This window comes from Sapajus apella, unplaced genomic scaffold (assembly GCF_009761245.1).
Source record: "Sapajus apella isolate SASKATOON/1434 unplaced genomic scaffold, GSC_monkey_1.0 scaffold1, whole genome shotgun sequence".
In the NCBI taxonomy this organism is placed as follows: Eukaryota; Metazoa; Chordata; class Mammalia; order Primates; family Cebidae; genus Sapajus; species Sapajus apella.
The window spans coordinates 27755853-27768117 of record NW_022436941.1 but is presented as its reverse complement, the minus strand read 5'-3'; the positions used below and the strand labels follow the sequence as shown (position 1 = coordinate 27768117).

Sequence of the window (12265 nt, the reverse complement as noted above, 5' to 3'; positions counted from 1 at the left end):
CATCATGAAACCCCGTCTCTATTTTAAAAAGTAGTATTCTTTTTTTATTTTTTAATTTTTTATATTGCACTTTAGGTTCTGGGGTACATGCGCAAAGCATGCAGGATTGTTGCATAGGTACATGCATGGCAGCATGGTTTGCTGCCTCCATCCCCTCGTCACCTATATGTGGTATTTCTCCCTGTTATCCCTCCCCAACCTCATTACCCGCCGATGTCCATGCCCTGTTCCCGCTCAACAGACCCCAGTGTGTGACGCTCCCCTCCCATTGTCTAAGAGTTCTCATTGTTCAACATCCATTTATGAGTGAGAACGTGTGGTGTTTGTTTTTCTGTTCTTGTGTCAGTTTGCTGAGAATGATGGTTTCCAGATTCATCCATATCCCTACAAAGGACACAAACTCATTTTTTATGGCTGCATAATATTCCAGGGTGTATGTATACCACATTTTCGTTGTCCAGTCTATCATTGATGGGCATTTGGGTTGGTTCCAGGTCTTTGCTATTGTAAACAGTGCTGCAGTGAACATACGTGTGCATGTGTCTTTATAGTAGAATGATTTATAATCCTTTGGATATATACCTAGTAATGGGATTGCTGGGTCAAATGGAATTTCTATTTCTAGATCCTTGAGGAATCGCCACACTGTTTTCCACAATGGTTGAACTAATTTACACTCCCACCAACAGTGTAAAAGTGTTCCTATTTCTCCACATCCTCTCCAGCATCTGTTGTCTTCAGATTTTTTAATGATCGCCATTCTAACTGGCATGAGATGGTATCTCAATGTGGTTTTGATTTGCATTTCTCTAATGACCAATGATGATGAGCATTTTTTCATATGTTTGTTGGCTTCATAAATGTCTTCTTTTGAAAAGTGTCTGTTCATGTCCTTTGCCCACTTTTGAATGGGTTTGTTTGTTTTTTTCTTATAAATCTGTTGTAGTTCTTTATAGATTCTGGATATCAGCCCTTTGTCAGATGGGTAGATTGCAAAAAATTTTCCCATTCTGTTGGTTGCCAGTTCATGCAAATGATTGTTTCTTTTGCTGTACAGGAACTCTGGAGTTTAATTAGGTCCCATTTGTCTATTTTGGCTTTTGTTGCCAGTGCTTTTGGTGTTTTAGTCATGAAGTCCTTGCCTATGCCTATGTCCTGAATGGTTTTGCCTAGGTTTTCTTCTAGGGTTTTTATGGTGTTAGATCTTATGTTTGAGTCTTTAATCCATCTGGAGTTAATTTTAGTGTAAGGTGTCAGGAAGGGGTCCAGTTTCTGCTTTCTGCACACGGCTAGCCAGTTTTTCCAACAATGTTTATTAAACAGTGTTTTTATGAGGTTTGTCAAACCCTTTCCCCATGCTTGTTTTTATGAGGTTTGTCAAAGATCGACTGATTGTAGATGTGTGGCATTGCCTCTGAGGCCTCTGTTCTGTTCCATTGGTCTATGTCTCTGTTTTGGTACCAGTACCATGCTGTTTTGGTTACTGTAGTCTTTTAATACAGTTTGAACTCAGGTAGTGTGATGCCTCCAGCTTTGTTCTTTTTGCTTAGAATTGTCTTGGCTATGTGGGCTCTCTCTTGGTTCCATATGAAGTTTGAGGTGGTTTTTCCCAGTTCTGTGAAGAGTGTCATAGGCAGCTTGATGGGGATAGTGTTGAATCTATAAATTACTTTGGGCAGTATGGCCATTTTCACGATACTGATTCTTCCTAACCATGAACATGGAATGTTTCTCCATCTGTTTGTGTCCTCTCTTGTTTCGTTGAGCAGTGGTTTGTGGTTCTCCTTGAAGAGGTCCTTTACATTCTATGTTAATTGTATTCCTAGGTATTTTATTCTCTTTGTAGCAATTGTGAATGGCAGTTTGTTCTTAATTTGACTCTCTTTAATCTGTTGTTGGTGTATAGGAATGCTTGTGATTTCTGCACATTGATTTTGTATACTGAGACTTTGCTGAAGTTGCTAATCAGTTTCAGGTGCTTTTGGGCTGAGAGGATGGGGTCTTGTAAATACACAATCATGTTGTCTGCAAATAGAGATGGTTTGACTTCCTCCTTTCCTAATTGAATACTTTATTTCTTTTTCTTGCCTGATTGCTCTGGCTAGAACTTCTAATAATATATTGAATAGGAGTGGTGAGAGAGGGCATCCTTGTCTAGTGCCAGATTTAAAGGGAATGCTTCCATTTTTTTTACCCATTCAGTATGATATTGGCTGTGAATATGTCATAAATAGCTTTTATTATTTTGAGATACGTTCCATCTATACCTAGTTTATTGAGAGTTTTTAGCATAAAGGGCTGCTGAATTTTATCAAAGGCCTCTCTGCATCTATTGAGATAATCATGTGGTTTTTGTCTTTGGCTCTGTTTATGTGGTGGATTATGTTTATAGGCTTGAGTATGTTGAACCAGCCTTGCATCCCCGGGATGAAGCCTACTTGATCATTATGGATAAGCTTTTTGATGTGCTGTTGCAGTGGGTTTGCCTGTATTTTATTGAAGATTTTTGTATCTGTGTTTATTGTGGATATTGGCCTGAAGTTTTCTTTTCTCTTGTGTCTCTGCTGGGTTTTGGTATCTGGATGATGTTGGTCTCATAAAATCATTTGGGAAGGTTTCCCTCTTTTTGGACTGTTTGAAATAGTTTCAGAAGGAATGGTACCAACTCCTCTTTGTATGTCTGGTAGAATTTGGCTGTGAACCCATCTGGACCTGGGGTTTTTTTGGGCGGTAGGCTCTTAATTGCTGCCTCAACTTCAGACCTTATTATTGGTCTATTCAGGGTTTTGACTTCTTCCTGGTTTATGCATGGGAGGATGCAAGTGTCCAGGAATTTATCCATTTCTTCAATGTTTACTGGTTTGTGTGCATAGAGTTGTTTGTAGTAATCTCTGATGGTAATTTGTATTTCTGTGGAATCAGTGGTGGTACCCCCTTTATCTTTTTCTTCTTTTCTTTTCCTTTTTTTTTTTTTTGCATCTATTTGATTCTTCTCTCTTTTCTTTTTTATTAATCTAGCTAGTGGTCTATTTTGTTGATCTTTTCAGAAAACCAGCTCCTGGATTTATTGATTTTTTTTTTTGAAAGGTTTTGTGTGTGTCTATCTCCTTCAGTTCTGCTCTGATCTTAGTTATTTCTTGTTTTCTGCTAGCTGTTAAGTTTTTTTGATCCTCCTCCTCTAGCTCTTTCATTTTTGATGATAGGGTATCGATTTTAGATCTTTCCTTGCTTCTCGTGGGCATTTATTGCTATAAATTCTCCTCTAGACACTGCTTTAAATGTGTCCTAGAGATTCTGGTATGTTGTGTCTTCATTCTCGTTGGTTTCGAAAAACATCTTTATTTCTGCCTTCATTTCATCGTGTATCCAGTCAACACTCAAGAGCCAGTTCAATTTCCATGAAGCTGTGCAGTTCTGAGTTAATTTCTTAATCCTGAGTTCTAGTTTGGTTGTACTCTGGTCTGAGAGACTGTTGTTATGATTTCCGTTCTTTTGCATTTGCTTAGGAGTGACTTCCAATCATGTGGTCAGTTTTAGAGTAGGTGTGATATGGTGCTGAGAAGAATGTATATTCTGTCGATTTGGGGTGGAGAGTTCTGTAGATGTCTATTAGGTTTGCTTGGTCCAGATCTGAGTTCAAGTCCTGGATATCCTTGTTAATTTTCTGTCTCATTGATCTGTCTAATATTGACAGTGGAATGTTAAAATCTCCCACTGTTACTGTGTGGGAGTCTAAGTCTCTTTGTAGGTCGTTAAGAACTTGTTTTATGAACATGGGTGCTCCTGTATTGGGTGTGCATAAATTTAGGATCATTAGCTCTTCTTGTTGCATTGATCCTTTTACCGTTATGTAATTCTCTTCTTTGTCTCTTTTGGTCTTGTTGGTTTAAAGTGTATTTTATCAGAGACTGGGATTGCAACTCCTGCTTTTTTTTGCTCTCCATTTGCTTGGTAAATCTTCCTCCATCCCTTTATTTTGAGCCTGTGTGTCCTTGCATGTGAGATGGGTTTCCTAGTTACAGCACACCAATGGTTTTTGACTTTTTATCCAGTTTACCAGTCTTTGTCTTTTGATTGGGGCATTTCGCCCATTTACATTTAAGGTTAATATTGTTATGTGTGAATTTGATCCTGCCATTTTGATGCTAGCTGGTTGTTTTGCCCATTAGTTGATGCAGTTTCTTCATTGTGTTGATGCTTTTTACCATTTGGTAAGTTTTTGAAGTGAGTGGTACTGGTCCTTCCTTTCTATGTTTAGTGCTCCTTTCAGGAGCTTCTGTAAGGCAGGCCTGGTGATGACGAAATATCTCAGCATTTGCTTGTTTTTAAAGGGTTTTATTTCTCCTTCGCTTATGAGGCTTACTTTGGCTGGATATGAAATTCTGGGTTGAAAGTTCTTTTCTTTAAGGATGTTGTATATTGGCCCCCACTCTTTTCTGGATTATAGGGTTTCTGCTGAGACATCTGCTGTGAGTCTGATGGGCTTCCCTTTGTGGGTAACCCCACCATTCTCCCTGGCTGCCCTTAGCATTTTCTCCTTCATTTTAACCCTGGTGAATCTGACAATTGTGTGCCTTGGGGTTGTTGTTCTTGAGGCATATCTTTGTGGTGTTCTCTGTATTTCCTGGACTTGAATATTGGCCTGCTTTGCTAGGTTGGGGAAGTTCTCCCGATAATATCCTGAAGAGTGTTTTCCAGCTTGGATTCATTCTGTTTGTCACATTCAGGTACACCTATCAAATGTACATTAGGTCTTTTCACAGAATCCCATATTTCTTGGAGTCTTTGTTCATTTCTTTTCACTCTTTTTTCTCTAATCTTGCCTTTTCATTTTATTTCATTGAGTTGATCTTTAATCTCTGATATCCTTTCTTCTGCTTGGTTGATTCAGCTGCTGAAACTTGTGTATGCTTCGCAAAGTTCTCTTGTTGTATTTTTTAGCTTCTTCAGGTCTTTTATATTCTTCTCTAAGCTGTTTATTCTTGTTAGCATTTTGTCAAACCTTTTTTCAAGGTTCTTCGTTTCCTTGCATTGGGTTAGAACATGTTCTTTTAGCTCAGAGAAGTTTCTTATTACCCACCTTCTAAAGCCTGTTTCTGTCAATTCATCAGTCTCATTCTCCATGCAGCTTTGTTCTTTTGCTGGTGACAAGTTGTGATCCCTTGGAGGAGAGGCATTCTGGTTTTGGGTGTTTTTATCCTTTTTGTGCTGGTTTCTTCCCATCTTTGTGGATTTCTCTACCTGTGGTCTTTGTAGTTCTTCACTTTCAGGTTGGGTATCTGAGTGGATGTCCTTTTTGTTGATGAAATTATTTCTGTTTTTTAGTTTTTCTTCTAACAGTCAGGCCCCTCTGCTGTAGGACTGCTGGAGGTCCACTCAAGACCCTGCTTGCCTGGGGGTCATCAGCGGTGCCTACAGAAGAGTAAGGGTTGCTGCCAGTTTCTTATTCTGTTATCTTCGTCCCAGAAGGATATTTGCCAGATGTCAGCCTGAGCTCTCCTTTATGAGATGGCTCTCTGGATCTTCGGGGGTCAGGGTGCTGCTTGTGGAGTCAGTCTGTCCCTTATAGGAGCTTAAGTACTGAGCTGTGAGCTCTGTTGTTCTGTTCAGAGCTGCTGGGCAGGTACGTGTAAGTCTGCCGCAGCAGAATTCATAACCACCTTTTTCCCCAGGTGCTTTGTCCTGGGAAGATGGGGCTTTATTTATAAGTTCCTGACGCACTGCTGCCTTTTTTCAGAGATGCTCTGCCCAGCTAGGAAGTAGCCTAGCCACAGTCTGCCAGCAGAGGTGTTGCTGAGCTGTCCAGGGCTCTGCCCAGCTGCTGTGTGAACTTCCTTGTGGTTTTGTTTATAGAGGTATAGTTAGAACTCTCTCGGTAATGGCAGTCTGCCTCAGTAATGGCAGTCTGCCTCAGTAATGGCAGACTGCCTCGGTAATGGTGGACTGCCTCTGTAATGGCAGATGCCCTTCCCCCAACAGAGCTGGACTGTCCCAGGTCCAGCTGCGCTTGCTGCGAAATTCTCAGTAGAGAACATTTCAGATTGCTGGTCTTTGTGGGAGTGGGACCTGCCGAGCCAGATCACCTGGCTTGCTGTTTCAGCCCCCTTTTTTTCAGTTGAATTGGTGGCTCTGTCTCCTCCGTGTTCCAGGCACCAGTTGAAACAACCACACAGATTTGTGTGAGTTTTTGTGCAGAGACCCACTGTGCTGGCTGAAACAGCCAGGCTGAAAACTGGTGGCGCTTTTCACTCTGGGAATCTCCTGGTCTGTGGGCAGTAATAACTCGTTTGGAAATGCTATGTTTACTCACCCTTTGCGTTGTTCTCACTGGGAACTGCACTCCAGAGCTGTTCCCATTCGGCCATCTTGGATCTGCCTCTCAGGCAACATTTTATTCCATAAAATGGAATGAGCATTTCAATGAGCTGAGCAAAGGAGGTTGGCTTTAAAGACAGAAAAAAGCTGAGGAAAGCAGAACTGAAAATAAAATGCAGATTGGCGTTTCAAAATTACTTTTCTTCTAAAGGTTAAAGTGGAGAGGGCTTCCTTGTCATGCTAAAACTGGCCTGTTTTAGGATTTGGCTATTAGCTCTTTTTCTCCACATTTCTTGGAGGTCAGCAAAACAACTTAGTTTTGGTTTGGTGACATGTAATGTTAGCATGAGTAATTCCGTTCTGCTTAGGTCTCTTGGGGCCTACTGCAGGAGTGCAGTCCATACCGTGGCCTCCTGTAAGTTTTATTTAACAGAACAAAGATGTTTTCTAGATATTGTCAAAGGCACAGTAACCTCAGTTGTATTTTTGTTGTCATTTGTGTTGAAACATCAACTTTCTTGAGAAAAAGCAAGTAATACTTAGCTGTTGACTTGTGGTTTGAAGATTTAATATTGTTCCTTATTATTTGGCAAAACAATATGTTTTATTGTAATGAAACTGACTTTAATATGCACTTATATAATTTAATAGAATTTTTACAAAGCATCTGTTGGTCAGTTTATTCTGCCTCTTCCTATAGGTTTATAGGATGAAGATTATAGACAGGATTTCGTTGTCTTTGTACACTGCTGCTCTTTGGGTAACACTTTAAAAAAATTTTTACATGTAGATTTTTATCTGACAACATGTGAGAAGTTGATGCTATTCCTTGTGCCAGGAAAATTTATGTATTACAATACAGGAATAGACTTGATTCACTTCACAGGAGATGTAGTAAGAAAATTTTTGTCTTTGGTGTCTGTTCATATATTTCAGCTATTTAAACTTTTTCCTGGCAAATATTTGATGAGAATACTTGACTAATTTTAGAGGCAAATCTGTCTTACCACTTTAAGAATTGATTGGACAGTTTGAATCTAACTCTTCTAGTGCTGGTGGCTCCTGCTTTTTTGCCTCATATTGTACTAAACCCTCCCATGTAATTCTTAAGCTATAGCCATTCCCAGCTATCTAAACAGAAGGCCTTTTTTCTCCTTGTTGGTTTGGCAAACTCCTATTTATCTTTTAAATCTAGCTCCTGTGTATCCAGTGGATGGGATGCTGTCCATAACCAAAAGTGACCATTCCTGAACTCTCAAACACGTATACTAAAGGCTGAGTTAGGCACCCTCTTTCTACTTATAATACGTACATTAAATTTTTTTCTGTTGTAGGCTGAACTCCCTAAAGGGCACTGCTTGCTTTATTCATTACTAAATTCATTGCCTAGGACAATGGATGTCACTTAACTATTTTTTGAGATGGAGTCTTGCGCTGTCACCCAGGCTAGAGTGCAGTGGCGCAATCTCAGGTCACTGCAACCTCTGCCTCCTGGGTTTAAGCAATTCTCCTGCCTCAGCCTCAGCAGGGACGATAGGCGTCTGGCTAAGTTTTGCATTTTTAGTACAGACACCATGCCCAGACGCCTGTCACTTATTAAGCACAAATTACATAATTGAGTGAAATCACTAAAAAGAACTAAACATGGCTGGGGGTGGTGGCTCATGCCTGTAATCCCAGCACTTTGGGAGGCGAAGGTGGGTTGATCACGAGGTCTGGAGTTCAAGACCAGCCTGGTCAATATGGCGAAATCCTGTCACTACTAAAAATGCAAAAATTAGCCCGGTGTGGTGGCGGGTGCCTGTAATCCAAGCTACTCAGGAGTCTAAGACAAAGAACTGCTTGAACCTGGGAGGCAGAGGTTGCAGTGAGCTGAGACCGCACCATTGCACTTCAACCTGGGTGACAGAGCGAGACTCCACCTCAAAACAGAACAAAAAACAAAACAAAAAAACTAAACATTCTAGTTAAATGTGACCCCATAAAAATTACATTAAGGATGAGATAATTTCATATGTAGAGAAGCATAGATTAATTCATAGAATAGACTAATGTTTTGCCATATTTGCTATATACTTGTGTGTGTAGAGTTTTTTATTATTGCTGAATTATTTAAGAATAAATTGCGGACATAATGCCCCTTTGTCCTTAATTGCTTTTGCATGTATAAGAACGAGGAATCTTTTTAGGGTAATGACAGTGAAATTCTCAAATTCAGGAATGTAACATTGATATGGTGCTGTTTGTTATCTGATGGACAGTTTATATTCACATTCACTAATTGCGCATTATGATTCTTTCAGCAGTTGCCACCCGCTTGTCTATCCAGGATCCAATCCAGGCTCATTTGTTACATTTGCATTTAATTGATAGGTCTCTTCAGTCTCCTTTAATCTGAAACTGTTCCTCACTTTTTCTTCAGTACTTTTTTTTATTAAGCATATATTTAGTTGGATACTATTTGTAACACAAAGATAACAGGCTCTGCCCACGAGGAATTTAGATTATAAAATTTACTTTTAGCATAATTTCTGATTATGCAGATTCACATGACTAGCTATGTATACTTCTGATTTTTGAGGCATTATTCAAAGAATGGAGCTAAAGAGAATATAAAACTAGAAATAAGAACTATATAAAAATTACTTTTTAAACCTTTTTCTGTTTTTTTTTTTTTTTAAAGACAGGGTCTTGCTCTGTCACCTAGCCTGGAGAGCAGTGGGGCAGTGATCATGGCTCTCTGTAGCCTGGAACTCCTGGGATCAAGCAATCCTCTCACTACTGAGTAACTAGAAAAATAGGGTGGATCACCCAAGGTCAAGAGTTTAAGACCATGTGGCCAATATGGTGAAACCCTGTCTCTACTAAAAATAAAAAATTAACCAGGCATGGTGATGGGTGCCTATAATCCCAGCTATTCAGAAGACTGAGGCAGGATAATTGCTTGGAATTGAACCTAAGAGGTGGAGGCTGCACTGAGCTGACAGACCCTGCCATTGCACTCCAGTCTGGGCAACAAGAGCAAAACTCCATCTCAAAAAAACAAAACAAAACAAAAACAAAAAAAAACAGGTGTGCACCACCATGCCAGGCTAATTTTTATTTTTATTTTTTGTATAGATGGAGTCTCACTGTATTGCTTAGGCTGGTCTCAAACACTGGGCTCAAGTGATCCTCCCTTTTGGCCTCCCATAGTGCTGAGATTGCAAGTGTGAGCCACTGCACCCAGTCCCATTTTTTGAAGTCCAGTTTCTTGTCTCATGTGCACACACACACATACACCCCCTCAGTTTTTAAAATATTCTGAATATTGAGTGTATTGTCACTTCTGGTTTATCTTTTGACTCTCTTAATGGTGTCTTTGAAGACAGTTGCATCTACTGGGAAACTTTTAAGTAAACCAGTCTTAATTGTTAAAATTATAAATCTAATCCATCAAGATTGATTTATTAACCAAAAACATTAAGCTCTGTCTTAAGCAGTAGATTAGACCTTAGTTTTGAAGAAAAGGAAAAGCATCTGGACTTTTACTCTGATGGGAATGCTCAGACACCATGTATAAGTCAAATTCACATGATTGATGGTTTAATTACCTTATCTTCTGTATATAAATGTTAAATTTTGGGGAATGGGAAATTTTGAAACCTCTATCACTAGCCTTCATTCAGAATTTTATTCTGGGAAATATGTATAGTTGTGTGTTTGAATGACAGTGATCAGGTCTACAGTGGACTCGTTCTGTATACACCTATAATACCACCTGTGGATACGGTATTAGAAACAATATCAGACAAAAGAACTTTTCTTAAAATCTCATATACACTTCTATACTAGTCTGTCATTTCTAGAAATAGTAAATACAAATAATGTCCCACTTTTCTGAGTTTTTGTTTTTGGAATAAATTTTAATGAATTGGAGACCTACAGCTAAAATGAAAATTTCATCTGAATGTGTTATTTCCAGGTATTTGAAGAAACTGGTTTTGATATCAAAGACTATATTTGTAAGGATGATTACATTGAACTTCGAATTAATGACCAGCTTGCTCGTTTGTACATCATTCCAGGAATTCCAAAAGATACAAAATTTAACCCAAAAACTAGAAGAGAAATTCGGGTATGTAACAAGAATATTTTCAGGTTACTGGACAATATCCCAAATGAATAAGTAGGGAATTCCATTTATAAACTCCTTGATAAGAACTAACTAAATTATGTCCTTCTGTATTTCAGAACATTGAGTGGTTCTCCATTGAGAAATTGCCTTGTCATAGAAATGATATGACCCCCAAATCCAAACTTGGTTTGGCACCTAACAAATTTTTTATGGCCATTCCCTTTATTAGGTATGTTCATATTTCTTGAAATATAAAACTGACTATCATGATTCTGATAGTCCTCTTCTATCTGTAGCCATATTTTGAAAGTGAATTCTTACATTTCTGCAGACCATTAAGGGACTGGCTTTCTCGAAGATTTGGTGATTCCTCAGACAGTGACAATGGATTTTCATCAACTGGTAGCACACCAGCTAAACCCACTGTGGAAAAATTGAGGTAAAGAAATATGTTCATGGAATCCTGATTTTCTGATAGTTTTAAAAGTAGAATAATAGTATTTTGCTTCCAAAGTTTGCAAAGGGCGTAGGATTTCTTTTTATAGATACTCTTGTTACTGTTCTCACAGATAATAGAAGATTTTTTAAAGGGTTTCTTTTGGGATGAAAAAGGTTAATTGGAGTTGGAAAGGAGCTTCAGGCACATTTTAAAATAGTATACTCAAGAGGATACCAGCTTCTTAGATGGATAGATAGAAGACTAGGAAAAGAAGAAAAAGTCCTGTGTTGTGTGTTCTTAGTGTTACTTCTCTGTTTTCATATCCTACTTTTAAGATAATTGAGTTTTCTGTAGCAGTTTGGATAGAGGGTATATTGAGATTTGTTTTCTTCTAGGGATAGAAAGGGTGCTAATATAGCTTGTTAAATTGGAGATAGAACAGTGAAGACTTGGGCTTTAATAAAAAAAACTTCCCTATGAGAGACTATATATTATTAAGAGTAACTACTACATGGACATGAACCATGAAGAACATTTTCTTGCTTGGAACTTTTTGTTTTTGTTTTAGAAGGAGGGTCTTGCTTTGTTGCCCAGGCTGGAGTACGGTTGGTGGTATGATCATAGCTCACCATAGCCTTGACCTCCCAGACTCAAGTAATCCTCCCACCTTAGTCTCCTGAGTAGCTGGGAACATAAGCACATGCCGCTAAGCCTGGCTAATTATTTTTATTTTTTATTTTTTGTGGAGATGAGGCTCTCCCTATTTGCCCAGGCTGTTCTTGAACTCCTGGGCTCCAGTGATTCTCCTACCTCATCTTCCCAAATTTTTGAGATTATAGATATGAGCCATCATGCCCAGCCTCTGACTTACAACTTAATTGCATCCCAGTCACAGTTACAGAGTAGGCTGGGGAAGTAACTTTGTTAAATAAGCCTGTATTTTTAAGCATACATGCATGTTAAGCATAATCACCTTGTTAGAAAGTTGCCTATGTTAGATTCACAGAGAGTTGATTTTTACATTTTCTGTAATTGGGGTTTGTTTTTATCACAGAGCTTCAGAAATTAAATAGGAGTAAACCACCTCTATAGTATTTCTTAAATAGGTAGCATTCTGTTTTAGATGGGTATTGGGAGGACAGGAGCTTGGACTAAATGCCTTGGTGTCTTTTAGAATATATGGTTATAGTCACAAAAATACATAATATTAGTCAAAGGTGTAACAGTAGAGAACAAGGAGGCAGGAATTGCAGTCATGATTTAAAAGAAGCAAAGACACTGCCAGAAAGTTATTAAATAGTGACAGTGTTTGAAAAAAGAGTGTATGTATGTTCATGTTTGGAAGAACCTATTCAATATAGTGTGTGATATGATTCCCCTATCTTTTAGTCTAG

The 12265-nt window shown here is 38.8% G+C and overlaps 1 protein-coding gene across 4 annotated transcripts in view; it reads left to right on the top strand.

Annotated features, from left to right (window-relative positions):
• The window catches only part of DCP2 (decapping mRNA 2), a 53009-nt gene that overhangs the window by 26607 nt on the left and 14137 nt on the right, over nucleotides 1-12265 (top strand). For all 4 annotated transcript variants that reach the window (XM_032255846.1, XM_032255145.1, XM_032257338.1 and 1 more), the window contains 3 exons: nucleotides 10280-10432; nucleotides 10549-10661; nucleotides 10764-10871. In XM_032255846.1, the coding sequence (XP_032111737.1) occupies nucleotides 10280-10432; nucleotides 10549-10661; nucleotides 10764-10871 (374 nt within the window). The remainder of the gene's footprint in view (nucleotides 1-10279; nucleotides 10433-10548; nucleotides 10662-10763; nucleotides 10872-12265) is intronic.